The 27507-nt window shown below is 39.7% G+C and overlaps 1 protein-coding gene across 3 annotated transcripts in view; it reads left to right on the top strand.

The window, feature by feature from the left end:
- LOC141800189 (CUB and sushi domain-containing protein 3-like) overlaps positions 1-27507 on the top strand; it is a 214653-nt gene that overhangs the window by 88806 nt on the left and 98340 nt on the right. For all 3 annotated transcript variants that reach the window (XM_074682596.1, XM_074682597.1, XM_074682595.1), the window contains exons 20-31: positions 1389-1604; positions 2969-3157; positions 4235-4404; positions 5584-5740; positions 7658-7849; positions 9296-9422; positions 10518-10720; positions 12937-13128; positions 14556-14694; positions 16097-16284; positions 16625-16819; positions 20782-20898. In XM_074682596.1, coding sequence (XP_074538697.1) covers positions 1389-1604; positions 2969-3157; positions 4235-4404; positions 5584-5740; positions 7658-7849; positions 9296-9422; positions 10518-10720; positions 12937-13128; positions 14556-14694; positions 16097-16284; positions 16625-16819; positions 20782-20898 — 2085 coding nt within the window. The remainder of the gene's footprint in view (positions 1-1388; positions 1605-2968; positions 3158-4234; positions 4405-5583; positions 5741-7657; positions 7850-9295; positions 9423-10517; positions 10721-12936; positions 13129-14555; positions 14695-16096; positions 16285-16624; positions 16820-20781; positions 20899-27507) is intronic.

The following is a 27507-nucleotide window of genomic DNA, read 5'->3' as shown; positions in this document are numbered from 1 at the left end:
CAAAATTTATTTTAACAAGAGAATCCAAGTACTCCACACACAGGTGACTCACTTAAGGTGTATTTAGGGTTTTACTCTTGATTCTTGGAAGAGGGAAACTAAAACACCTTAGAGTGAAATCACTGAGACCTCCAGAATGTGGCTTATGATAACTCTCAATTTCGAAGATATTCCTTCGATTCCTTTCTTTCTGTATTTGTGGAGTTTTTGTTGTTATAGCCCTTCCACGCTTACTTTATAATTATTACATAACCTGAAGTTAAAACATTTAATGTACCAAATGCCAAAAGTAAAGTCATCAACTAGGACGCTTCCACAAAACTTCCTTGATGAATTTTACTTCCTATGAAGATTTGATGACACATTCAAGCAGATGGGATATGTGTTTTCTTTTACAGGGTTGATACCTGAGTTTAGAGTTGTGCCAGCCCTTGCTTTACATGCATTATAAACTGTTTGATTTGCCTTGCCTTGCCTTGTTGTTGTTGACTGCAAGTCATTTTAATCTCAACAAATAGTTGCTATGTAACTTTTCCAGTCAGTAATTATCAACCCCCCCGCACTTTGTTGAAAATGTGATTTTTTTAATCTCTCCACGGTTTTGTATTAATTCAACATTTGCCTTCACCTCTGTAATATAAAAACAATGGTGAGGAGCACGTTCAGTCTTTTAATTTTGCTGTTCATCTGATAGTCATTTGGGTCTCTTTTTTAGAGTAAGGAAACATTGTGGAGGACACTATATAGAGTCGTATTTGTACAGATTCAACAGATGGCACTGAAATGGCAGCACTTATTGTACTGTAAAGCAGCCAAATGGCCATCATGTAAGAATGTTATTGGGTTTGAATTTCTGTGTGAAAATAGAAGCTGTCTGTGCAGTTATAGCTTGTTTTTCAAGCTGAAAGTAAAATATCAGTCTTTCACAGGGGACTTGATCACATTTGACATTGTTTAATAAAACGTCTATCAAACATTTTTCGTCATGTTTTATCTTCATGTACGCCAATTTTTTTGTAAGGATTCATGTTTGTATGTGTACCCCTAGTGCTGCTGTAAAGATTAAAGTACATTTTAATGAGTGGAAATAAGTTGTGTTGATATTTTGAGAGAGCCAAATTTTTCCTTAATTTTGCAGGGGATTAACAACTGTTTAAGTTTAAAGTTGAATCATGGATTTAAAATAGTAACAATAGTTGTTTTAGACCTCAACCAGTGTACTACCATATAAATAGACAGTGAATATCTGGATCTCATGGAGCAGAGTGAAATTAAAAATGTCACACCTGTGCATCCCATACTCTATACTCAGTGAGTGCATTTATATCAGTGGTCTTTTTATTTCTTCAACCTTTTTCTGTCTGTTTCTCTTATTTTTCTCCTCAAAGGTGTCCAATTCACTTTTCACAACTTCCACCTGGAGGACCATCATGACTACCTCCTGATAACAGAAAACAGCAGCTTTGCCCAGCCGCTGGCTCGACTCACTGGCTCCGAGAGGCCTGCAGCAGTCAATGCCGGCTTGTATGGGAACTTCAAGGCCCAGCTACGCTTCATTTCTGACTTCTCCATATCGCTGCAGGGATTCAATATCTCCTTCTCAGGTATGGTGACATATGAGGAGCTATCTATAGAAAGCAGGGAGGGGAGAGTTTTGGTAGGTGTGTGGACAGGATGGGAAGAGGAGATGATAAAGAGGAAAGAGGGTGAATTTAGGGGAGAAGGCAGATAGGAGGAGGTGAGTGGAGTAGGAAGCAAAAGTGAAGAAACCGTGACTGACAGACAGATGCTTCAATGATGAGACTAAAAGAGCGAAAAACCCTTCAAAGCCCACATAAAGACACGTGTGGGAAGTGATTTTGATGGTCAGAGGAGAAACAGGCAGAACACAGTCGTACCTCAGGCTGTGTCGTTCAGAAGAGGGTAATTAAGAGAGGAGGAGGTCATGCAGGTAGATAGAGTCTGATCGTGATGGGAATGATCATCAAAGCGTACCATGTGGATCGGTATAGTCAGGACTGCTGAGACACAGTGGAAAGGAAGGGGATGGGGGATGGGGGATGGGACTGAAATAATGGGCCCCCCATGCAGGGACCATGAAGGAGTCGAGAGAGGTGGAGACTGAAAGCTTTGGGAAGATGAGAGAAAAGACGATGAGACAGATGGTGATACTGAGTGAGTGGGGTTGATGGAGAGGGCGGAGAGAGAGACAGAGAAAGAGTGAAATGGATAAAGTCAAGCAGGAAAAAAGGGAGAGTGAGATGGTCTGCATGAGTGTTCTGGCTAAATGTTTGCCTGCTGTTCACTGAAGTGAGGCATAACTTATGCAGCGATGAATATTCATGAAATTTAGTTAGTGATTGTAAGTGTGTGTGAATGTGTGCGTGTCTTTGCAAGCTCTGTAATTAGCATCTGTAGATTTCCTGATGAGACTTTTTCAACCTTTTATGACCTTAAATGGAAAATTGCCATAGCCATCAGGCCACATCCTACTGTAGGCCTCTCCAGCACTGTTTAGCTTTGTTACAATCAATAGGCATGCATAATTTTGCATTCTGGTGTGGTGTGAGAAGAATGCTGGGAGATTTCTCCTTTTCTGCAGCCTGTGTTGCATCTACATAATAAGTAAAACTGCCACCAACAGCCAATGTTTGAAAGTTTTGCTCACAGGGTGGCCTAGTTTTTCAGGAGCCCATCCTTCATCTAGACAACCATGTTTTCAAACTTTTGGCATCCATCCCAACCTGATAAAGTGTTTTTGAGCAAAGTGATTCATCTCTACATCTAGGATGTTGCTGTCTTATGCCAAACATGCACTAACAGATTCTCTGAAGGAGGAGAGAGCGGTCATCGGTGTGTCCAATGGGTATAAATCTGACTACCAATAAAGTTAGCAAACACTTAATGGCTCTAAGTTTAAATAAAGTCCAAGGGTTTTTTGGCAACTTTTTTTTTGTCTTCTTTCCAGAGTATGATCTTGAACCCTGTCAGAATCCTGGAACGCCCCGGTTCGGCTGGCACACCGGCTCCAAATTTGGCATTGGTGACTCTCTGGCGTTCTTCTGCAACACGGGCTATCGTCTACAGGGGGCAAGGGAGATTGTGTGCTTGGGAGGTGGCCGTCGCATGTGGAGTGCCCCTCTGCCAAGGTGTGTGGGTACGTGGTCAGCAGTTTTTATTCTGTTTTCTCTTTTGTTTGTGGATGTGTCTAGAAGCATTTACTCTACTAGCCAAAGTTTAGTTTTATTTTTCATCTGAATCAGAAATAAGAATCAGAAATCCTTTATTGATCTCCAAGGGGAAATTACATTTCAGCTACAAATATCAACTTTTTAAATTATACGTTCAGATACTGAGTAATTTAATATACCAAGAAGGATTACACTTCAAAGCTCAGACTTGTGATTGAAAGTGATTAGACTGCTTGGTAAAAACTATACAGGGATCTCTCTATCTTCAATCACAAAGGGCTCACAAAGAGCAGGTCAGGAGAGATCAGGGACAACACTGCAGCAGTTATGTAATGTACATAAAGTCCTTTACATGTTACTGAAACACAATTTAGGCTCTGTGACACTGGAAAACTGTGATAATAACATACATTTTACACAATAATAGTGCTTTGAAACAAATGGCAAAAGCATGTATGCAACCAGCATTAAATGTTAATATGTTTTAGAGTGGTTACACCCCTCTCTAAAAGAAAACAAACTAATTAAACTGTGTTCTCATGTTTAACATTGTGATAATTGACAAGGCAGAAGATGCACAGAAAGCCCTTTCTTGATTTCCTATCAGAATCTATAATAAGCTCTAAATGTGATGATTTAGAATACTTGATTTTTAGATATGATATTCTATGGTTAGGTCTTGGCTTGGTGCAAGAGAGCCAGCTGGATAGGACTTAGTAATGACGTCTGTAATATTTTTACACTGAACATTTAGTGCTCTTCTCCCCAATTCACAATGTGTCAGTTACAGATGATAACCATTTTTGTGATAAGTCAGTATTAAAGAGATTAACAAATGTATGAATTAGCAATGACTATCATCAGAATGAGACATCTGAATGATAACTTTAAATCCTATGTACAACGCTAAGGTTATTTAAGCAAAAATCTTATTTTGAATATTTAATCTAGATCTGATTGATTGTTTTTGCAGCCCCTGCAGTGTAACTGATTGTGTCCCGTGTGTGTGTGTGTGTGTGTGTGTGTGTGTGTGTTTCTTGCAGCTGAATGTGGGTCGACGGTATCCAACAACGAGGGGATCCTTTTGTCACCAAATTATCCAATGAGCTATGAAAACAGCCATGAATGTGTGTACAGCATACAAGTCCAAACAGGCAAAGGCATCAACATCACAGCCACCACATTTCAGCTTGCGCAAGGTGACGTCCTCAAGGTAAAGACACAATACAGCCGTCCTCTGTGTTGACAGAAAACGGATAAGCAACAAACGCAAAGCTCTATTCAAGAAATAGGTCAAAACATTTTGTGTCATTTTGAAGCCAATGTTTAAGTCTGCAAGGAAAGGTCCTGTTTTTTTATTATGACATGGGATTAAGATGAAGCACCCGGCAGAAAATATTGCTTTGCCTTGAAAGCCAGAGCAAAGGTCACACAGCATCATCATCATCCCTTTGGGAAGCAAGGGATCTATTTCTTTGCTCAAGGGTATTTTCACAGTTTTTGTGAGCACCACACATTGGCTATAAATAGCAATGAATATCCCTCTTCACTGCGAGAATTAACTCTTTTTTAGTTGAAGATGTCTTGTCTTATTTTCAATGAACATGGTACTGCAGCCCTCCATTAGTGTTTCTACTAATGGAACAATACAGACTGTAATCTCTTGGACTTAGTCATTTCGTGAATTCCTGAAATGTTGAGCAGCATGATTAGACAACTAAACTGACCTAAAGAAAGGAAAAAAATAAATAAAGAGAACCTGTGTAGAACTTTTACAGAAGAGCTTTGAGCTCTGTATGTGTCGTCTCTTTTTTCATAATCAGAATAGAGAAGGTATCCTAGCAGATAATTGAAGGATGAAATTTCAAATCAGGCTTCCTTTGAATTGGACAAGAATAAGGGGTGTGAAACTGAAAGAGCATTTTGTGTAAAATAGAACAAACAAACATTGAAAAGCAGATTTGTTGACAAAATTACTCGGAACACTGTACCAGCCTCCATTATTTGGATTGCCTAAAATCTCCCCTTATTTTTTTCTGTGATATTAAAGAGTATTTTGGATTAGATTGATGACTGTTAATAGTCTTTATATTGTTTGACATAAATCTTACAATCTGCTTTGTTAATTCAGCACTACTGCTGAACAAGATCAAATCAATGGGGAGAATTATGGTCACTCCAAGCTCATTTTCACATCCCATTCAGGACATTGGTTTTGCAATTGAGGTGCCATATAAAACTAGGGATATACAGGGCTAATAGCTTCCTTTTAATTGTAGCTCTTTTTCTTGTGTATTAATATTTAATTCTTCATATTGTTCTGTTTTATTATATGTATTAAATCCCTACTAAATACAAAAACTGTCCATAATGTACTTCTCTGTCTGATTAGGTGTATGATGGCAAAGACGGTGCAGCCCATATCCTGGGCACATTCACAGGCACATTGATGCAAGGTCTGTCCCTTACCAGCACCTCCAACTATCTTTGGCTTGAATTTTACTCAGACCAGGAGGCAACGGCAGCAGGGTTCCGGCTCATATACCACAGTAAGTCACATTTCATTTCCCTCGAGGAGGAGGGCCCTAAAGCTTTTCCAAATGAGTGAATTTAGCCTCACTTCAGGAGCCAGGCCATTTTAAGTAGCTGAATTTAAAAGAAAATTTTAATTGACCCTCACCCTGCTTCACAGTGTCTTTCACTGCCAGAGTATCCATTTAACACAGCATGGTATTTCTGCGCCATTCCTACGGGAAAATTGGCATTTCTCTTCCTCCATTTCCTCCCTCTGTCTCTCGCTTTGTGATTTTTTTTTTCTTTTTTCCTTTGGCCTCCGCTCCTGCAATTAGTGCCCATGCCGTCCTTCCTGTACCTTGTTAAAATGTGTGAAATATTGTTTGAACAATTTGAAATGTTTGCGTTTTTATGTGTATGGGCAAGGTGCGTGCATTGTGTACGGTGTGTCTCTTCCTGTACAGTATGCAGTAGAGTGTAGGTATTTTTATAGCCTGTTCATTGCAGTATAAGGGCCAGTAACAGATGGATTCTCTTTGTGACCCTGGCTTTTCAGTCTGCTGACTGTGTATTGTTACTGTTTCTTAATTAAGACTGCATTGTGGTAGTTTTTTGGTGGGAGTGCATTTTACTCTTAAATTTCTAGCATTTTATGTTTCTCACCTGCAAGTTATTAAGTTAGTTAGTCATATATTGAGTAAAAATAGATGGTGTTTTATATCTAAAGTTCATAAGCCAAAAAGTTTGAAGTTAACTTGTGGCCACTGGCCCTAACATCTATTGATACAGATAATGTTTTAGCAGGTCAAAAAACAGCTGGACATTGTTGTTCAGTTCATTATTTCTCCTGTTTTGGCTTTACACCGTAACAGATCTGCAAAAAATAGCATAAATCATGGACATGCTCCCATTTACAACTTAATACTTTGCCATCAGCATCTAAATGCAACTACAATAATTATGGGAGAAATGATGGTTTAATTACAAACTGCCTTTTCAGTTACAAAATTACCCATAATTAAGTAGCACGTAATTAGTTTTAATTTCAGATTTTTCCAGGGATGTGCATGAAGTAAATGGCATAATGCGAGCAAGCAACATGTATCTGCCTCAAAGTGCATCCTTTGCTTGGTCTTTTCAGCTACAATGAATAGCCCTTTCAGCTGGGGAAGGACTGACTGATGTATGAACAGCACAAGGGCAAAGGGTTTGAATCTGAGAAAGTTATATCTTGTCTGCACATGAAATCTGATCATGTTTTCATGATTCTTTTACCAAAAGAGTCAAGGTAATTTTCTAAATGTGAGCAGTAACTGCAGGAGATTTATACTGGGCTTGACACTTGTAATACTACCATAACATCTGGTATGGGCATGGAGAAATGACCATAAATCAGCTCTGCCAGGTTTATGTGTCGCCACTGTTGCTGCATAGCAGAACACTTCCATTTAGTACCTTATATAGAGGATCACATCTAGCAGCCAGGGTCAGGTTCAACATGGTGAGCCCTTAGAGTTATGGCACCATTTTCTTGTTGGTAGCTTGTTTATTTTATTTCTTTTGTATTACCTCAATGTGTTACAAATGGATGAGCTATTTTTCAATCGTGGTGAGTGTCCGCACTCGATTGACCATTTAATTGTGGCCATCTAATTGTTCGCTCTGTCCAAAAGGAATCATTTACTGCCAAGTAATATAGCAAGACTGTAGGCCAGGCCCTCATCTGTGCTCAGCTGGAAATTATTCTCAGTGCTCAATCAATACCTCTTCACTCTGGAGACAAAAGGGAATATGGAACTGGTTTGTAGAATGGCTGCTCTCCAGTGGACTTTAAACGCTGACAAGCAGTTCTGTTTTTGCACGCATTTGTGCTCTCCATTTTCAGTTGGTCTGTAGCTCATCTCCTTCTTGACCCTTCTTTCCTTCTCTGCCTCTTAATCTTTCTTGTCCAGGTTTTGAGCTATCCCACTGTGATGATCCAGGGGTGCCACAGTTTGGCTTTAAAGTCAGTGACCAGGGTCACTTTGCTGGTAGTGCCATCACGTTTGGCTGTGACCAAGGTTACACCTTACATGGCAGTGGCATACTCAAGTGCATGACTGGGGAGAGAAGGGCTTGGGACAACAACCTGCCGTCATGTATAGGTAATTATTTTGACCTTTGTAAGCCAGATATCTCTGTCTCTGTTCCAGGTTCTGGTCCTGCCTGTTCCATGCCTAGAGTTATTTTCTGTCTTGCTCCGATGCTTTCGAGCAGCAAACATTATCATTCAGAACAGGCACACTGTCAACAATACTCAGCTAGGTGTTAATCCCAAGGATTTATCCTGAGATGATTTCTTCTTAATTGAACTGTGTTGTGAGAAAATAGGCGTCTTGTCATTTTGTAAGAGAATATAAACAGTTCTGATGCTATATTGTGAGTCATTGATCTCTCTGCATTTCTGATGCAGAACTGGTTGTATAGACTCCTTAAAAACTATTCTGTGAAGCAATCTTAATTGCTATTGAGCTGTCAATGTGTTCCACTGAGTCTCAAGCTGTATTAAACAGATATTTTTTAACCCAGTGGTAATTGATCAGCATTTTTCCAAAGGAAAGACATAATTACACAAGTGCTCAAACCAGATTGAGTGATGGGCATGAGGTTCAGACTTGGCTGTACTTTCAAATTCAGAACATGCTGAGGCAGAAAGACGGAGAAATGATAAAGCTATTACCTACACGTCGCTACAGTCTGGAAGGTGTTGTGAGGCTATGTCTGTTTCCTGACGTGCAGAGCTGATGGATTAGGGTGAAAAATGATTTACAAATTTTCAGGCGTGTGCTGAATTGCACCTCTGTGTTCCACTGCCTTTTCAAATGAAACATGTGTTTGTTCCTTTTTGTGGGCAGTTATAAGTTAAATGCAATCCCACAAAAAGCTTTACAAGTCTAGTGATTATCTTTTGAAAAGTGCTGGATCAATAAATGAGTGGTATTAATAGTGAGGCAGTGTCTGTCAGCTGAATGTAAAATGAGATTTCCAGCTGTTTCTCCTGGGCAAGATTCTGGCTCCTGTCAAGGACTTTACATTGGCCCAGCGTTATCATACTGATTATAGCCCACCTCTGTGGCAGTCTAATGTAATTTTTCCTATTAATTAAGTGCCGTTTGTTCTGTAACACAGATACCATGATGATAACCAGGGGAGAGACAACATAGATTGGATGAAAAGATAGTCCTTCTGGCATTAACACTTGTAACAGTGTCCTCCCTGCAGTACAAGGCTCAGTCTATTTATTCTCTGGACACAGTCTTTTTAAAGTTAATGAATGACATCATTTGGAGGCATACTTAGAGACAAAAAAGGTTTACATCCATGAGTATCTGTGGGTAGGCATGAAGTCCTTGTTGCAGTCCTATTATCTGTTAGAAAAAGAAAACTGCTCATTTTCAGCAGAGCTAAAACTCCTACTCATTAGTCCTCATTGTAGACTCTGAGCCTCAGTGAGCTTGGGCTCTGACTGTATGAGCATTTACTTGTGTGAGCATGTGTCTCTGTTTCCTCTTGAGCTTGAACCCTGTTTGTGTCTGTTTGTGTGCACAAAGCTGAGTGTGGTGGCAGTTTTAAGGGGGAGTCTACAGGGCGTATCCTCTCTCCTGGGTATCCATTTCCCTATGACAACAACCTGAGGTGCACCTGGACCATTGAAGTCAGCTCTGGCAACATTGTCAGGTAGCAGATGTTTTTTTAACACTCTGACATGATTTCGTCTGTAATGAAGGAACACTGTTGTTGCTTTTCTTGATCTCTGCACATTTTACGTCATATTGTTAGACTGGCCAGTTTTACAAATTTGAAATGATTTATCAAAGTGTTTAAATTATGTTGAGTATCATTGTACTTGAAAATTGTGTATATATTATCGGGCACTTAGTGTGACTTATCATATTCTTCTGTGTGATAAGAGTGAGAGAAGTGTGATTGATGTGGTCATAAAAACACAGTTCATGCACTACAAATAGCTGAATGGATCAGGGCTGTTTTAAATACATCTGAAATGAACTGAGGTCATGCCAAGTTGACCTGACTTTAAAAGTTTAATGATCAAAACATCCTAAAAATATTTTCATGAGATGTTGGAAAGTTCAGTTTAGATTGGACATAAAACATTTTCCTCTAAAGCTTTTTGTCATCAAGAGGAACAGCCTGCAGCAGCTTCATTTACAATGATTGGGAGAGGGACTTTGGAGACATTGTGACAGCACCCAGGGGAATTTTCTCGGGACATGGAGGCTTTTTTTTGTGGTTGAGAGCTCCCAGTATTACTGTGAAATAAAACCCATTTGTGCTTAGAGGTCGAAGTAAACATGGTATGATTTCATAAAGTCAGCCACACATTCTTTGTCAGAAGAGCTGCTTCAGGCCACCTCTTGATGAGATTTCAGATAAGGCTGTGCTTTCGTCTTTCTTACTTTGGAAGAAATTGATTAATGATACCAAACCTCAACTGATGTGCCCAAAAGCATAGACAGACTGTCTCTGGATTGATCTCTCCTTTGAACACAGTTTAATCTTACATAGTTCAGCACCCTCTGTGAGCCCTCTTAGGAACATTTGTATTTGTTAGATTTATGATGCAAGAGAACTCAATCATTGTAAATTCAACAAAATATGATTGAACAAACCACCATAATCTGAGCTCATCTCTGTTTGAGCATCTGATCAAACAGAGATGAGCTCATTTTAAATGCAAAGAATTTAACTGACTTAATTGAACTAAAGCCAACTGAAGCCAAAGTAACAATCTCTTGTGCTCATCTCTCCCAGTCTTCAGTTTCTTGCATTTGACACTGAGGCTTCCCACGACATCCTGAAGGTGTGGGATGGGCCTCCTGAGAATGAGATGTCTCTGAGGGAGGTGAGCGGCTCCCTGCTGCCTGAGGGGATCCACTCCACTCTCAATGTTGTAACCATTCAGTTCGAGACTGACTTTTATATCACAAAGTCAGGCTTTGCTATTGACTTCTCCAGTGAGTATTTCTGTCTCAGTATTTGATTCACTGTAGACATACACAGTACACTGAACACTGTACACATACACAAAGTGAGTATGTGTCATTGCAATCTTTTTCAACATTTATTCTTCCAATGAAGGTCACCAAGAGGTGTTTGAATAGTTTTTCAAGCATTGTAAGAACCACTAGAACCGCTAGAACTGCTAACAGTATATGAACCCCTAATTAGTGCACTCTTAAATATCAAGTTATGAAACAAAGATAAGAGCAGCTTTACATCAACCAATTTTGCCACAGGAATCTCCTTGGTATGTAATCAGCTGTGTCTCAGTGAACAGTAACGATCACATGGCTCACACTTGATGCCAAGTGCAATGTTCAATGTTTGCTGCTTTAATATTGATGCAGTCTGCAGGTTCTGCTGATGAGTGGTTTTAACTCCAAACGCACGAGTAAAGCAGTTTCATAACACCCCATGCATGCATTGTATGATGAATTTGCAAATGTTTTATTTTCTGTCTCGAAAAATGGCTTGGCAGCATTATGTAGAAATCAATTCTTTGAATTTATTGTGCTCTTGTGATGCTGGAGTCCATTCTTGGGGTGTAATATGTGCTGTCTGTGTGAGGTCAGTGGTTTTAAGATCCAGCAGCATGACAGTGAACTTTTGTGAGCCTTCAGTGAAAAGCAGAGATTCTTAAATGGGTCTGAGACTGGAGAGTTAGTCTTGGGATTAAAAATATGTCATGTTTGTAGCGCTTTGTTTTCTAGTTTTGATATGAAATAAAATTTTTAAAAAATTCCAGATTTCTCAAAGTTACAGAAACTATATGAAAAAATAGGTGATATCAGGGCTGCATGCTACATCCAGTCATTGCACAAACAGGACCATTAGTCATAATGTAACGTGATGGAACTGCCTACTTGGTCGTAGCATTAGCTGCATGCACAACTGCAAATGAATGGCCGGTTAACTAACTGCATCATGAAAGCGAGGCAGATGCAGAACGTCATATGTAAGGGGAACCTTTTGGAAAACCCCTATCCAACAAATGCGAATTTCTCTTGCCCACTGTGCATCAACACCAATAAACATGGCGAGTGGTGGTGTGATTGAGAAAAGAGCAAGAAACTATTTTCAGCGGAAAAAAATGAGATTTTGTTGCAAGAATATGGACCAAAGGAATAGCTGTTATCAGGTAATCAATCAACAAAAAGAAACGGAACGTTTGGCTAAAGATCTTGAACAGAGTAAATGGATTTGGTGTTTTTGGGTGCAAAGTAGAAAATCTAAAAGGTATAATGAATTTGATGAAGAATCGTTTCACCACAGACGCATAAAAAGTAAGAGATAAGCAAAACTGACATCAGCGAACGTTGCCAGTTAGACACTTCAGTTGCCTCCCATATCTCATCTGTTAACTGAAAATGTTTTGTCTCTTAAATCTAAATTTTCTGTATAGCATCATCATGCTTTTCCAAAGAACTGTTCAATCCCTAAATATCTGTTCTCCTTACATATTTTGTCTTAAATGGTAAGGCATGAGCACAACATCTGCCATCTTTTAAACAGCCCAACAAGTGTGGTTAGCGCCCGTAATGGTGGGGTCTGCCACCATTAAATGTAGTGCTCTGGTGGGGTGTTAGTCTGACTCATGCATCCCGCTATCCACTATTTGTTTTTACCACTGGTACAGATGGTCCGATTTCATCATTAGCGGCTGCATACAGGCCCAGACCTTTTCTAGTTGACATATATTGGCAATGTGTCTCACAAACCATGGTAGCATTTATCTGTGATATTACAATTTTTTAACCTTTTTATATGTGGTATGATTTTAGTTTTATATGTGCAAAGTCAACAGCACCACCAAACTGAAATAAACTTCAGTGTGTTTAATCTTTCAATAAACTCTCTCAAGATGGGAAAATTTGAACAATCCATCAGATTTTACCAGATCATTCGTCTGGCTCTGTGCTGCTCCACAGCTGGGCTTTAGGAAAACTGATTAGGAAAACATGGCAGGGTTTTGACTGATATCAGTCTGTAATCTGCTCCCTGCTCTAACTCTATTTGAACTGCAGCTCTAGCCTAACAGCTGTCTACTATATGATATGAAACTCTATTTATCTTTGTGTCTATGTGTGTAATCTCCTGTGTTTATTGATTCCCAATGCTTTGCATGTACTTGCCCATATGTGTGTGTCACACACTTATGTTTGTCCTCTAGGTTCACTTGCGACAGCATGCAGAGATCCAGGTATTCCAATGAACGGCAGTCGCAGCGGGGAAGGTCGGGAGCCCGGTGACTCTGTGACCTTCTCTTGTGATCCGGGATATGAATTGCAGGGGGAAAGCAGAATCACCTGCATCCAAGTGGAAAATAGATACTACTGGCAGCCTAGCCCTGCAAGCTGCATTGGTAAGAGAAATGGAGATAGTATGACTTGGAGAGGAGAGGGGGTATGTGAGGAGGAGACAGAGAGGTTTGTGAGATGAAGGGAAAGGTGGGGGATCAGACTGAAGAAGGAGTGGTGAAAGGATGAGAGAGGGAGGGAGTTTTTCTATTACTATTACCCAGGCGCAGACCAAGATTGGGAATTGGGCTGATAGCTGGGGAGGTGTTGGCTGACATTCCTGAGCACTGTCGGGTGCCCTTGAGCAAGGCACCTAATCCCCAACTGCTCAGGTATGTGCTGAAAGTGCAGCACCATCACTCTGACCTCTCTAATCAGTGCATGTCTATGTGCAGAAGTGCAGTTTGTACATGTGTGTGTATAGAGCATGATTCAGGGTGCAAAAAAACAGAATTTCCCCCAAGGGAACTAATAAAGTATATTTTCTTTTCTGGACAGGGTTATGCCAACTGTTGTGTGGACTGTCTTGGTCTTCCTTAGAACCCATGCAGACAATGGGCACAACAGTGTCTCAAAACATTTTTCTCATCAGGGCTCAACTGCTGAATACTTGTAAGGTCATAAAAAGAAACAATTGCACATAGTAGACCAAGCTCTGATGTTTTTGAGCTCCTGTCTTCTGGTTTAACATGAGAGTTGGGGATTTTTAGATCTCATAGAGCAATTACAAGATATTATGACTTAGCATAATGTTTTGACACCATAAGGAAGTCTGTGTATGTGGGAAATGGATGTAAATGTCAGCTGTCTCCATACAAAGTAAGTGTTACCTCACTAAAGAAGGCTGGCACAATTATCAGTATGTTACTCACACCTATAAAGGAAGGAATGTGACAGCTAGTTTAGCACTATGTACAGTCAGAGTATGTTTTCTGGCATACCGATGAATAAATCTGATTCCTTCAGTTATTGACTGGAGCACTGATGCCCAGCACTGATAAAAGATTATTAATCTGTCTCAGTATCTTCTTAGTTTTGTGTTTTTGTGTCCTGTATTATTGTTTTTTTATGACCTTTTATGCATGACAAACCAGTGCAAGCTGACCTGTTCAGCACCCAACAAAGTGTGAAACAGACTTTGTTAGATTTAATTGGAAAATCCATCAGAAAAATCTGATTCCTACTAAGACAGCTGTCCAAAAAGTAGCTCTTTTAATCATCATGTGAGAAACCAGGCATAGTCTATCTAATGTACTGATTTTGGTCCTTTTCCACAGCAATATCTGATCTTAGTTGCTGTTGGAGGTTCAGAAAGGTCATTGAAATGGACGCAATTATATTTAATGACCTACAAATTCTCATTCGCACTCGTCTCAGGCTGAACTCTCACAGCCAAAGATGTTTGCATGAGGTCAAGCATAGTTAAATACTTTTTTTGTCACCAATATGTTCATCTTTCTTATTCAATTTACTTCTTTTTGTGTCTTTCAAGCTCCATGTGGTGGAAATGTTACCGGATCTTCAGGATTTATCCTCTCTCCCAATTACCCACACCCTTACCCGCACAGCAAAGACTGTGATTGGCTCATCGCTGTGCATTCTGACTACGTCATTTCTTTAGCTTTCATCAGGTAATTTTGCTTTTTGAGTTGTTTTGAGTTGTAGCATAAACATTAAATTTCTTGTCATCCTCATGATTGGATAAAATGTTTTGAAACAGGCTCATTTTGTTGCAGTTGTATCATTCACTTTTAAACCCCGCAGGTTTGATACATTCTGAAAGTGACGACTGTAGGAAAAAGTTGAATAATTTATGAGTTTCTGCATTACATAGACAGTTACACCAATAGAAGATACAAGAGACAGGAGGAAAATAGTGTTGTCCCCAAAGTACATGGTCCAGTAACTTACAAGATGAAGGTTTCCCTAAACCTGTGGTACGTTTGTAACCTAGCTGAAACAGAATGGAGTCAGTTTTTAGTGGATGCACAGCAGCTTAGGTTCTGCAGTGGAATTGCTTGCTTTCTGCAGTGGAACCAGCTACAACATCACAGTATTGAGCAAAGTTGACCATGTGTGTTAAGCATAGGGCCTGACTTTGTGTCCAGGTGTGCTGGGAGATATGGCGAAGCAGCAGTCCCTCTTCAAACACCTCAAATGTAGTTTTTCTTGTCCATTTTGCTTGAATGCAATGATACAAGATTCCTGGATGAATGCAGAATATTTCAGGCAGAATTTTGATACGAGTGCAACTCATTTCTGGGACTGAATGATACTCACCCTGTAAGCTTTACATTATTAACTGCAATCTAGGCATGTGGCAGTACTACTAGATAAGGAAACTCACAGATGAGCCTGGGGGCACTTCATGAGCTGGGCTTCTCTTGACTGTGTTTAATTTTGATGGTTATTCCAAGATGGGTTTGAGAAGAGCGGTGGTCTTTCTACATTACTGCCTACATTTCCTCTAAGGTGTAGAGTGAAGCCATGTTTCTGTTTCAACTTTGTCCTTCAAAACAAACATTTAATAGAGTTAGCACAATGCTTCTCTCTCTTGGGAATCCCAAATGAAAGGATGGAGTTATGATTTAAAATTGGAGTTGCCTTGATCCAACTCAAACACAATTATCTCTGAGCAATTTACATTTTTGTCATAAACCACGCTCATTATTTTGAAAACAAAGTTTCTCTCTCTTTCACTGCGGCATGTGATTTGATATACAGAGCTACAATATGAAACAATCTTTTCACACTGCATTGCCATTGCCGTCTCGGAAGATTTTGTGCCAGCGCAGTGTCACAACAATTTAATCTATTCTCACCTCTTGGGGGAGATATCTTTTTTTATCTCTTTGTCTGGAGATGCAAAACAAATCGCTTGGCATGACTCACTTCTAGCACTATGGAGCAGTCTCATTTTGAAACCCTTATGCATTCAAGATCTCACATACAATCTGTACAATCTGGTGGTTCTGACTTGGCAACATAATACTGTTTTATCTCTCATTTGTCTGTTTCTTTTACTTGTCACAGCTTCAGCATTGAGCCCAACTATGATTTCTTATATATCTACGACGGGCAAGACAGCACGGCTCACCTGATTGGCAGTTTCCAAGACAGTAAACTTCCTGAGAAGATCGAGAGCACTTCTAACTTCATGTACCTTGCGTTTCGTAGTGATGGCTCTGTGAGCTACACTGGATTCCATTTGGAATACAAAGGTATTCTGAGGACCCTTACGGGCAGGCTTCAGCATTTTTTTTTCCACAGAATTTATTTGTGTTCAAGCTAGGGATATGGTTGTATTAGTGAGAGAAAAGAAACATATTCAAAGTATGCTGCTGCAGCCTCCAAACTTATTTATTTTCTTGTTGAAAGCTTTGAGAATAGCCTTGATTCATCCTCATACAGTTTCACTTTATTTTTTGTTTTTAAAAGCCCACTAGTGTTGAATTCACAACAGCCTTGCAGCCTGTTTTACTGGATCTGTCTCTGCTGATTAGAAACACCTCTCATTTTGGACACTCGCTGCTCTAAAAACTTCACTCTTTTGATCGACAGCAAAACTGCGAGAGGCGTGTGTTGATCCGGGGAACATGATGAATGGCACCAGAATGGGTACTGACTACAAGCTGGGTTCTATGGTGACATTCCATTGTGAGGCGGGCTACCTGCTGCAGGGCTACTCCACTCTGACATGTGTCATGGGTAACAGCAAGAGGCCAGAGTGGGACAGAGCCAAACCAAGCTGTCAAGGTGAGAGACAACACTTCTACATTATCCGTAAGTCTTGGCAGCAAAGGAGTGAACTCCAGCTGTTTGGTCGATATTTGATATAGGGTGATGCCAGAAGTGCTGAAATGAGCTAGAGTGTGGGTGAAAGAGCTAAACCAGAGGAACCTGTGTAAGGTGTGGCCACTTTAACCATAGCAGTTTTAAATAGTTATGATAGTTATGTGCTGTTTAAGGTACACCTAAAAAAGGAGACGCACTATCACTGTACATGCAGTTTAAAACAAGACGATACCTGTTGATTTAGCTTAACCCTGTCAGTTTGAAGTGTTAAAGTATCATCTAATCTGTTTAGGCAACAGACAACTGCAGAAATGAAATGTAAAACAATGTCAATGCTTAATTTTCCCAATCCTGGAACCTCTTTTGATTGCCAGCAACAGGTAGGACTGTATGAAATCAGTAGTTAAAGGAGCCTACTATTATGTGATCAGTGATCTCATTCAGCATTTCACATCTACTCTATACAGCATGATGCTAACTTTACAAATATGTATATTTTTTATTTTATGTTTTTTTATTACATGATTATTTATCCTAATAAACAAAATGATGTAATATTGGCAAAAAAGCAGAGGCTCTGGAGACCAGTGATTGTCAAGTTTTGGGGGCAAATTGGGGCTCACTAACCAGAAGGCAGCATCAAGCCTGCATTTTTGTTGTTATTATAAACAGTTAGCTTACAGGAAATGGTCTATAGACAAAAGTGCTGTAATACATGCTTCAGAGAATACTAAACTGGTTTATGAAGTATAAAAGCCACAGCACTATCTTTTCTGCAGTATTAATTTATGTCTAATAGTAGACAGAGGACATAAAGTCTATTTTAAAGTTGTTGAAATTGTCAAGTGTTCAGTATTTATAAGGTACGTCTACAGGGCAGGCATTTCATGGGCTTTTTCATATCACAGTGGTCTGAGTTGTGAGGATAGAGGAGAAAAGATATGAGAGGTGTCAAGGTAACAACACAGCGCTCCTCCCTCCAGGAGCATTACACTATTTTTAAAACTGCTCAAACTATTTTTCTGCCAAGGCGTTGAATTAGAATTCAGCTCTCATTTTCTGCTGTGGGAAACAGGGGCACCCGCTCCCCCACCAGGGAGCTATTCATTACTTTTACAGTTTGCACCTGTGTAACTTCACCCAGCAGCCCTGGGGTTATGTGCTTTGCTAAAAGGTCCTTTAGCAACTCTCATTTAGCATTTTCACTTGCAGACCAAATTTGAACAGATAAGTTTGCAGTCTAAAGGCTAAATGTTATGGCTTCAGCTGCCACAGCATATGGTCAGCTCCTGTCCCTTCATTATATTGAGCAATTACCTAATGTTGAGTTTGTTTCCTCAACCACAAAATGTGCAGTTACTTAAAAGAGTCTGTAGTTGAAAATGAGACTAACTCCTGTTGTATCACTTGTTGCTGAATGGCCAGCAGTAATGACTGATAAATAGACATGCCGAGTAGTGCCTTTAACTTGAGCCACACCAGCATTAGCCAGTTATGTAGTTGATTCAAAGTTGAGTATCAGGTCCCCAGTGTAAGGGTCAAATTCTAAGTCCACACCTCAGAAACCAAAGGTCCCCATTGCCTGAGTCCAAGTCCAGGTTGAGTCCCATCACTGGAGGACTTATAAAGAGAACTGCTGTTTCCCTTTAAATTATTCACGGCATAAGCCTGGACTTACTGTGTGGGTCCTTTAGGAAGAGCCGAAGACACATTTCACTCATTAATGTTATATTCTGACTAATCCTGTTGGCATGTCTGGAGATTAAAGTGATCAATGAAGTTACACTCCTTTGGATTATTGTGCACCATGACTCTGTTATTGGAGATAAACACACACACTTTGTTCCTGCTGTTGTTGAATCACTGATAGTCTGTAATAAAATGAGAAAGAAATAAAGATAAAAACTCCAACCCGACAGTAATTAATCAGAATTTCAATTTTATGACCCAGTTAGCCCAATTCACAGTGATCACAGCGGTGGGTGTATCACCAGAACAAACCTAATGCTCCATACACACATATACTCTGATTTATGTTAAAACAGCTGTTCATTAAGGAATTATTATAGTGCTCATATGCAGAAAATGAATACAAGAAAATAATTAACAGAAGGATAAACACCTAAAATATGTGGTTACATCTTGGAGTCTGGCTTATGCTTGGAATTACATTTTGGTGCACTTGCACTTGAAATGTTGCTTACCTTTTCTGTGCAAGTAATCTTGGGTGAAGTGATTGGAAGTACCCACCCAAAATCTTTGCTCGTTTACATTTTGGTCGACACAGAATATATATTTTCTAACAGCTTTGCATCTGGCTAAGTGAAATGGATAAAATGGCTTTCATTTTATCCACTTTCTATTACATGCAAACAGATGCTCTTAGATTAAAAAAAGGAAGTATAGATTACAAATGATGCATGAAAATGCATTAGTGATCCTGGCTCTCTAAAAAGTGAATCCCCAACATTTTTATCCTAGAATGCAACTTAAACCTGGATAACATCATACTGTGTGTACGGATTCAAATGATAAGTCATTTTTTTCCCAAGGCATCCAGGTTATTCCTACCCATGGGTCTTTCACCGAACACAAAATAATAGGGTTTGCAGTGTCCCTGCTTCTCTTTACCGGTACACTTACCTGTCAGGAAGGAATCATTAAAGCAAGTCTTGAATTTTCTTCCTTTGCTGGTGCTGCGCTCGCCTGCTGGTGATTGACAGTACAGTGTACCGTCCTTCCCACCAGCAGCAGTCTCACGCTCCTCATCGACCATAGCTTCCATTCTGTCTGACAAATCAGCCTGAATTAGAGTCCTACTTACCACGATCACATATACTTGATTACATGCCTCTTGCTACTGCAAACACCAATCTCAGATAAATTGCTGTTCCATCTTTCTACATTAGCGCCTCTGCTCACTTTTGTTCATCTTCTCCTGTGCACTGCACTGAGAACAGCAGTGACATGTGCATGGTGACAGTCACAAGCGGTTTAGAGCAGCTGGTGACAGCGTCCCTCGACAAATGACTGTTTTTGTTTACATTTGAGGCTCCTCCACCTGATGGCTTGGTCTGTTAGTTCTGAGGTAACTGTAGTAAAAAGCCTCTTGGCAGATTAGGTGTACCTCTGATATGCAAAGATAGGACTGAGAAATGAAAGCCAGACTAAAGCTTAAAATGATTAATCATGACGCAAGTTAAATATCTGCTGGTGTTGGTGCAAATACAGCAGCCATGAAAGTATCTGCTTTGTAATTTCAAGCTTATAGTTCTAAATCCATGTTGCTTTCCCCTCTAGTGGATGAGGTCCTCCTCCTCTTCTGTGACTGTAGCAGTAATTAAAATGAATGCATAGTTCTCCTCGGGTTTTAAATCAATGAAGATTGCTAATAATTATCCAGCAAGCACTAAACCCAGACCTGCACGCAGTCTGCTGACAGTGTTCCAGTTGAAAAGTTGAACCTGAGTTTTTTTCTCTTTTGGAAACATGCTGCTGGGTGATACAGACTGATTAAAATCACAAGCATGTGGAACTTTTGTGATTGTGTGTTTTCCTGATTGATGGTGTTTTCAAGTAGTTTGAAGGCAACAGAAGTTTCCCTTGCAGTTTTTCCTCTGTCCCCCCTTAAGATTTGAGCCATGTAAACACAACTCTGTCTTACTTCTCTGGTTCACAGCTTACTTTCTGGAAAAAATGTCCCCAAAGTGTCTTTCAAGTTTCAATATTTTTGTATGTCAGCAGCTGAAAGTTCAACATGACTTTTGATCTCATTTTGTGATATAAACTGCTTACCTGCACTGGTGCCAGTTAAATGGATTTGCTGATTGTATTTTATTACCTCATTTCCCTGGACATTGTAAGGTTGTTGCTTGGCATTTTTTAACTGTGCCTTTCCGTTGCTTCCTGTCTTTCCTCCACAGCTCCCTGCGGAGGTCATTTCACAGGTTCAGAGGGAACTGTGCTGTCCCCAAACTACCCACATAATTACACCCGAGGCCAGAGCTGCGTCTATGACATCTTTGTCCCCGGGGACTTTGGTAAGGATATCACGCATTATTTTCTCAGAGTTGCAAAAATTGTTCCTCATAGTGAGTTTAATTGCTGCTTATGGCCCATGTGGAGTCTGATTCTATAAATATTTTAGTTGCAGCATTACAGCATAGGAGGCTAAACAAGAAAATTGTTTGTGTTTTCTGTGAGATTTATGTAAATAGTGAGGATGGAGGATCTTCTGTGAAGCAATGTGGGCTCACATTCGTTGCAGGTTGTAGGTGACTGAGTACTATAGGTATTCAGATTTGCTATTGTCATTTCTGTGTTGTGCTAATTGGTGTAAAGGGATTCTACTGTTGGTTTGGATTGGTAAGTTGACACTCAGGTTAAATGCTTTTGTACAACAAGATTAATCTCCCATCTTTATATGCTTCATATCTGACAACTGTATCGGCAGAAAATCAAGCCACTGGTTAGATTAAGAATAGATAAAGGTCAGTGAAGATCATCGTGATTCTTCACTTTGGTGTGTGTCCAATGAAGTCACATCTAATCAATACAAACATGTTAGAATTCGATACCCACACAGTGTTTGGAGACTGCTGCACCTCTTCTTCTCACGTATGACTTGAAACACACTCCCTGAAGAATAGCAGTCTTTGGGCTGCAGCATGAGGCGTGAAAGCACAACAGGATGAAGGAAAAAAAATTGATTGTGTTGACATGAAAAATGCTCGGCACTGTAGGTAATGGAGAGGAAGGTCAAGCACGTAGAGCTGTGGGTAATATGTACCAATGCTCAGTTTATCGAAGTGCCTCTGTACATACATAATTCAGCAAAGATCTCTTGAAGACCTTGATGTGCTTCTGCTCAATATTCCATGTTAGTCATAAAAAGCTGTTGAAACCGTAGGCAGAGGTTTTTATTCCATAAAGCCGTGTGCTTACGAAACACAGATTAATCCCCTGTGTGATGATCCAGCCCGACAGTTTACATCCTCTGTTGCCGTCTCCCACTGCACTGCTAGTCCAAGAACCCACAGGTACCCCCCCCCCCCCCCCTTTTTTTTTTTGTGATAAATATTGCAATGCAGCCTTTGCTTAAACTGCCTGCAAAAGCTTAATGGACTGTGGAAGTCGCCAAGCAGCATTCCCACCTGGGCCTGTGAATTTATTCCACGGAGTGCAGACATAGAAGCTAAAGAGTCCCACTGATGATGCAGACCACTGTGGCGTGGCTTGAGGGAAATATATTCTGTGTAGTAACTAACAAAGCACCTGGGATTCTCAGTCTGGGAAGAGCAAATTGAAAAAGTTGGACCTATAACTCAAGCTATGATGTAACAAAACATCTTTAATTATCAAATGCATGAAGCCCACATTTTGCTTTTTTTTGCTTGCAATAAATCTTTTATTTTAAGCTAAAGCTAGAACTAATAACTCTCTAGTACCTACAGCATATTGCCTGAAGTGAGGAACAAACTCACCCCAGGTTTTAGATGTGAGCAGAAATGACAAAACTGACTGAATTTACCTACAATGTAAATGATTTCTCAGCAGTCTGCTGCCATAGTAAAACCGTTGAATTATTATTTTTTCTTTGCCTCATTTACCCTCCACAAAATGATTAATCAATAACAAAAGTCAATTGTCACAAAAATAAGTCTGAGTGTTTTACGCAGATAAAGCTAAACAAAGAGATTCTGTTCCTGTTAAAGTTGCCTACTCTGAGTCTGGCCTTTATGCTCTGTTATCACAGATATCACACTTTAGTGTCTAAAGTGCAGGTAAATGAAATTTGTAAGTGCCTAGAGCAGAGACTCAAACATGTTTGTTAATCTGTCCCTCAAATGACCGATAGTGCTCTCTAAGCCCCTGAGACTGCCTTTCAACCTAGTTGAACTTGCAAGAAAAGGTCAGCTGGAAATATCATCTCATGACTCTGGCTCAAAGACCTGAGGGCTTTTTACACCTGTGTTTTGGGGAGGTTGCTGTATTACGTGAATGTATGTCTGTTTCTGTCAAGTTGAAGCTACAAGGGCATTCCTTTTTGTAAATATATGTGTTTGAACATTGCGTGTAAAACATTCCTGGACCCGAATATGAAGAAAATATGTTGTAAACGCAATTTGTCCTCTCAGAAGTCTGAGCCAAATTGTGAGAGCATACAGACTGAATTACACAATATACCTCTAATTATGATCAATTGAAAATTTGATTAAATTGGTATCAGTTCAGTACCTGCTGTGTTAGAGTTCTGGATTCTAGTCTGGCAAAAAGCCATCAGCTGCTGGTTCATAGACTGGAAGCTATGTTGGAATTGTTGATCATCACAAATAAATAACAGGAGTCTAAGCTTAATGCTCAATTAAATGCTAATAAACATGGCATAGCTGTAAGAAGTTCATCAAAAATCAAGGTGTTGAAGAGACACAGTTTAAAGTAGATTCACACATTTTGTATTGCAGCACACATTGTTGCAGTTTTCTTGTCTGTTGGCTGTGAAAAAAGAAAACTTGTCCTTAAATTTCTGCTTTGCCATTTTTGACAGGGCAAGGCTTTAAGATATGTTTTTTTCTCTTCTCACGTTTGGATTTCTAAATGTTTGATCACCTGGCTGACTGGTGGAGTAGTCACAGCACACTCAGTCTACAAAAGAAAATAAATGTGACAGCAGGATTCATTTTACTCTTCTCACCAAGACAAGATTCAGCTTCCTTTTTCTGTTGTTGTACTTGGCTTTTTTACACAATAGTAAAATCTGGTTGCCAACAGGGACCACCCGATCAAATCAGATGGTTGTAAGTGGTTCAGTTCTTGCTGCCTAGAGTGCAGATGTTACTGTCGAGCCTTACAGTGAAAGTTGTAACCCACAGCTTTGATCATTCTATATTTTCAAGTAAATGTAAAGCTAAAATGGTGGCTTATACCAATGCCATCTTTTTTGTCACCCTTTTAAATTTCTCGTTCAGCACAGGTTCCCTGTTGAGTGTTATAAGATTCTCTGACAGGCTGGAACTGCTGTAGATGGTGACAGCCCATATGTTTTAAGATCCTTACATGGCTTTGACATTATTTTTTTCCCACAGTATCATTTAAACTGTATAGATTTAAATGTGTTTTCTCTGAGTTTTCATCTCTTCCATCTGGATAAAAGCACACACCCTTGTATGTGCATTTCTTTGAACTACATTAAGTATGCACATAATAAACATCCATCAATAACATCCTAATGCACAAAAGTGTGCTATTTTTGAGTTCTTCTAGCATCATCTTGGTCATTTGAATAAATCTGTCTTTTTGTACAGAACTTGTAGTTTGGATACCTGGTTTCTGCTATTACCATGTTTATTCATATTTACCCAATAATAGCCAGATGACTTTGCATGTAATAGTATTTCAGGTGATTATAGTAAAATTTATGCTGAAAAAAGTGCTGGCAGTAAATACCTGTGCTTTCAGTCCACCTTAAGTCTGGTCACTAAAAAGCCTCTATTAATTTGTGAGCCATCATTTTTTGGTGCCTCAGCACTCATATATATTTTTTCTACATAGCTTATTCTGCCCTGCAGTAGTCAGATGTCATTAATGTGTAAGTGCTTTCGTCCTGCTCTTTTAGGTTTCAGTATTCTGTAAGAAAAAAATGTCTGTAGTTATATTTCAAACAATGACTCTTCCACTTTTGTAAAGAAATGAATTATTCATGGCACTCAACCTTTGCCTTGGGCACTGCTTCTAAACATACAGATGTACACCACCTAACAGGAGTTCACTCATGTTTACACCAAGTTCACAGCTTGTATGCAGCTTTCTGTCTCAGAGCTCTATCAGTTTAGTGTAGACTATTTTCTTACCTCAAAACAGGTAGAGTAAAGCCAAAGTGTACTAACAAGATACTACAGCATTGTTTTCACTTGTTAGGAGATGGAGGATATGAAAATGTGGAGACAATTTCTTCAGAAAAAACAAAAAAACAAATGAGCAAACAACACGTGCCACAAGGTAAATTGATTTTTCCTCTTGGAATGTGCAGATTGTTTTTCACCTTAAGAATTTGTTTGCCTCAGTTGTAAGTGTTTGATGGCTTCAGAGGTGAATCAAACTCTACCAATTAGCAGTACCTTTTCTTTAGTTCTTCTATGAACTGCATATATTTCCATTTGCAAGAAAATGTGTGCTTTTTCTTTTTAATGGGGTCATGTGTTAAATATCCTGAGTTAGATTCAACCCCATTTAGTTCAAATATCAGAAACATTGCAGTTTATATTTTGAAATAAGATGTGAACCTGAAAGCCTCATTACTTGACTGAAGCCGTAGATTGAAACAAACTCTTAATGCTCTGTAAAATATCCCATCAACTCTGCGTCCCATTAATACACTATTTGAAAGTAGATCTAATGACCATATCATCACACACCTAAGCTTGGCAAACTTACAAAAGTTGTGTTTCATGGGAAGACAGCCTCTCCCTAGATTTCTCACGGCATGTCATTGGTGTATATGATTTCAAAGACACAGCATTCAGTCACCTCTGTTTATCTGCCAAGAGCTTTTTATAGCTCCACTGTATGTGTTTATATAATGCTAACAGTAACATATGCACATTGTTTGCCATCGAATGTGTCAGGAGGCGAGACAGGAGCACTGACAGATTGCAGTAATAAATCTGGGCTGTAACGAGATGGACAGAGAATGAGTGAAAGAGAGTGACTACACAGACAGAGAGAGGTAAGGGGAGCCAGTCTAACCATGAGAAACAGGCACATAGATCTTTGCTGAATGTGAAAGTCTCAGAGAGAACAAGTTAGATGGCGAGTGATAATGAGTGAGAGAATATAATGAGCCAGACGGGGGATGAGACGAGAGGGAGAAAGAACTGTGCTGCTGAGAATGATCATAAAATACGTTGACCCTGGGGGCTGATTGTTGACTCATCAGGGTTGCTCACTAGAGAGTTAGATTATGCCTGCAGCCACTCAAGTACACGACTTGCTCCTTCCCACACAAAAACCGCTACCTTGTCTGCCTGTGACGGCTTAATGTACGCACTAGTGATTAACCTAACATGAACTGCTAACTCTTTCACAGCTCCACTTGGAAGGTGCATTTGTCAAGTGCAGTAGCTGGATTTACACTTCTGCTCTTAAATTTTTTTGGAGAATGTTTTTTTAAGTTTTCAGACTCATGCTGGAGACTTATGTTCTCCTTTTCTAAGAAAAAAAAAGAAAGAAAAGAAAGAAATGTAAGCCCCCTCTTCCCAAAACGAAAAGAGGATGTAGCCAAAGCAGGATATGAGAGAAGCGGACCTCATATCTTTGCCCTCTTCCTCCTCCCCCCTTCTTTCTCACAATGACCACTACTTACAGCTTTCAATCCATGGAGCAAAGTTTTTACCCAAGATAGAAGCCTAATGGACTGAATGTTGCCTGTGCCAAGGTGCAGCCACATACTCTCTGCCAAAATAGTCTGATGCAATTTCACTGTGATAATGGGTCATTAAAAATATATGTGTCACACAATCCCTCCGGTTTCTGTAAATGAGGCTTGTGTATGCTGTCACACCGTAGAATCTCAGAAGGCCTGTGCCTCCACAAAGCAAAGATGACAGTTAGCTCTTCCATAATTCATAGCCAGAAGGACAAACATATGCTGCCATTTTCCTTACCTTTTGCTGTTGCTTGTGCGGTGAATGTCTCCAACACCTTATCTGGCTTTGTTTGTGGTTTGCCTGCAGGCACGGGAAAATGCTGCAGTTATTTGGCCATAAATGAGCATGCATCACATTTCAGCAATATAAGCAGTGCTTTTAGCAGATTTCTTGATAAAATGCGTCCAAATGATACATGACCAGAGCCTTATTCATGAAAACACACACCTGTCATCTATTTTATTTTTGATCATCAAAGCTTTATAAATTAGCAGATCAAGATCAGGCTAACAGATGAGTCTGGTAGCATAAAAATGGTTATAACATATGAACAGTTTACCACTGAATGCTAGTAAAGTGGTGTAAATATTGGCTAAAAAAGCTTAAACATAACTCTTGGATATAAATTCCTAATATCTGAAACAAACTGCAAGTTTTCAAAAAAATATGTTCATCCATTTTTGTGTATTTAACACATGAAGACACCTCTCAATCCTTGACCATGACCTCACAAAAGGTCACCTAATGGGCAAGTTGTGGTTATTTGGATGTGGAAATAGAACACAAACATGAGTGGAGTGTCAGGGTCTGAGATGACTTTGCAGACTGCGAAAGGGATCCGCATCACCTCCTGGCTGAGATGGCTCTCTTGCCAAACACAAGGATGCACAGAAGTGTGATTAAAGCTGTTTTCTTTTGGAATAATTGAAGTTGTTGGGCCTACTTAAAACCACAAGATTCTTTCTGCTTTGGAGCACACAAAATCCGTATAAGACCTTCCATGCAGTGGCAAGGACAGGGGAGAGAGAGAAGACCTGCAGAGGCAGTCAAGTTTCACTGATTAGCTTTCACATGATACCTAAGAACTAGAGCTGTTATCTCCTCTTCATAGTTCATTTTAGATAAATACTCCGCAAAAACTGCTTTATCAACAACAGTCGCCTGATGTGTTGGCAGGCTGGAACGGAAAATAAATCACTTTTAGTAATCCCTCTACTGTACCTA

The sequence above is a fragment of the Halichoeres trimaculatus genome, unplaced genomic scaffold, assembly GCF_033239565.1.
Source record: "Halichoeres trimaculatus isolate MK-OKI-2021-1 unplaced genomic scaffold, fHalTri1.1 fHalTri1_scaffold_12, whole genome shotgun sequence".
NCBI lineage: Eukaryota > Metazoa > Chordata > Actinopteri > Labriformes > Labridae > Halichoeres > Halichoeres trimaculatus.
The sequence above is the reverse complement of the archived record's forward strand: the minus strand, read 5'-3'. Positions and strand labels throughout refer to the sequence as shown.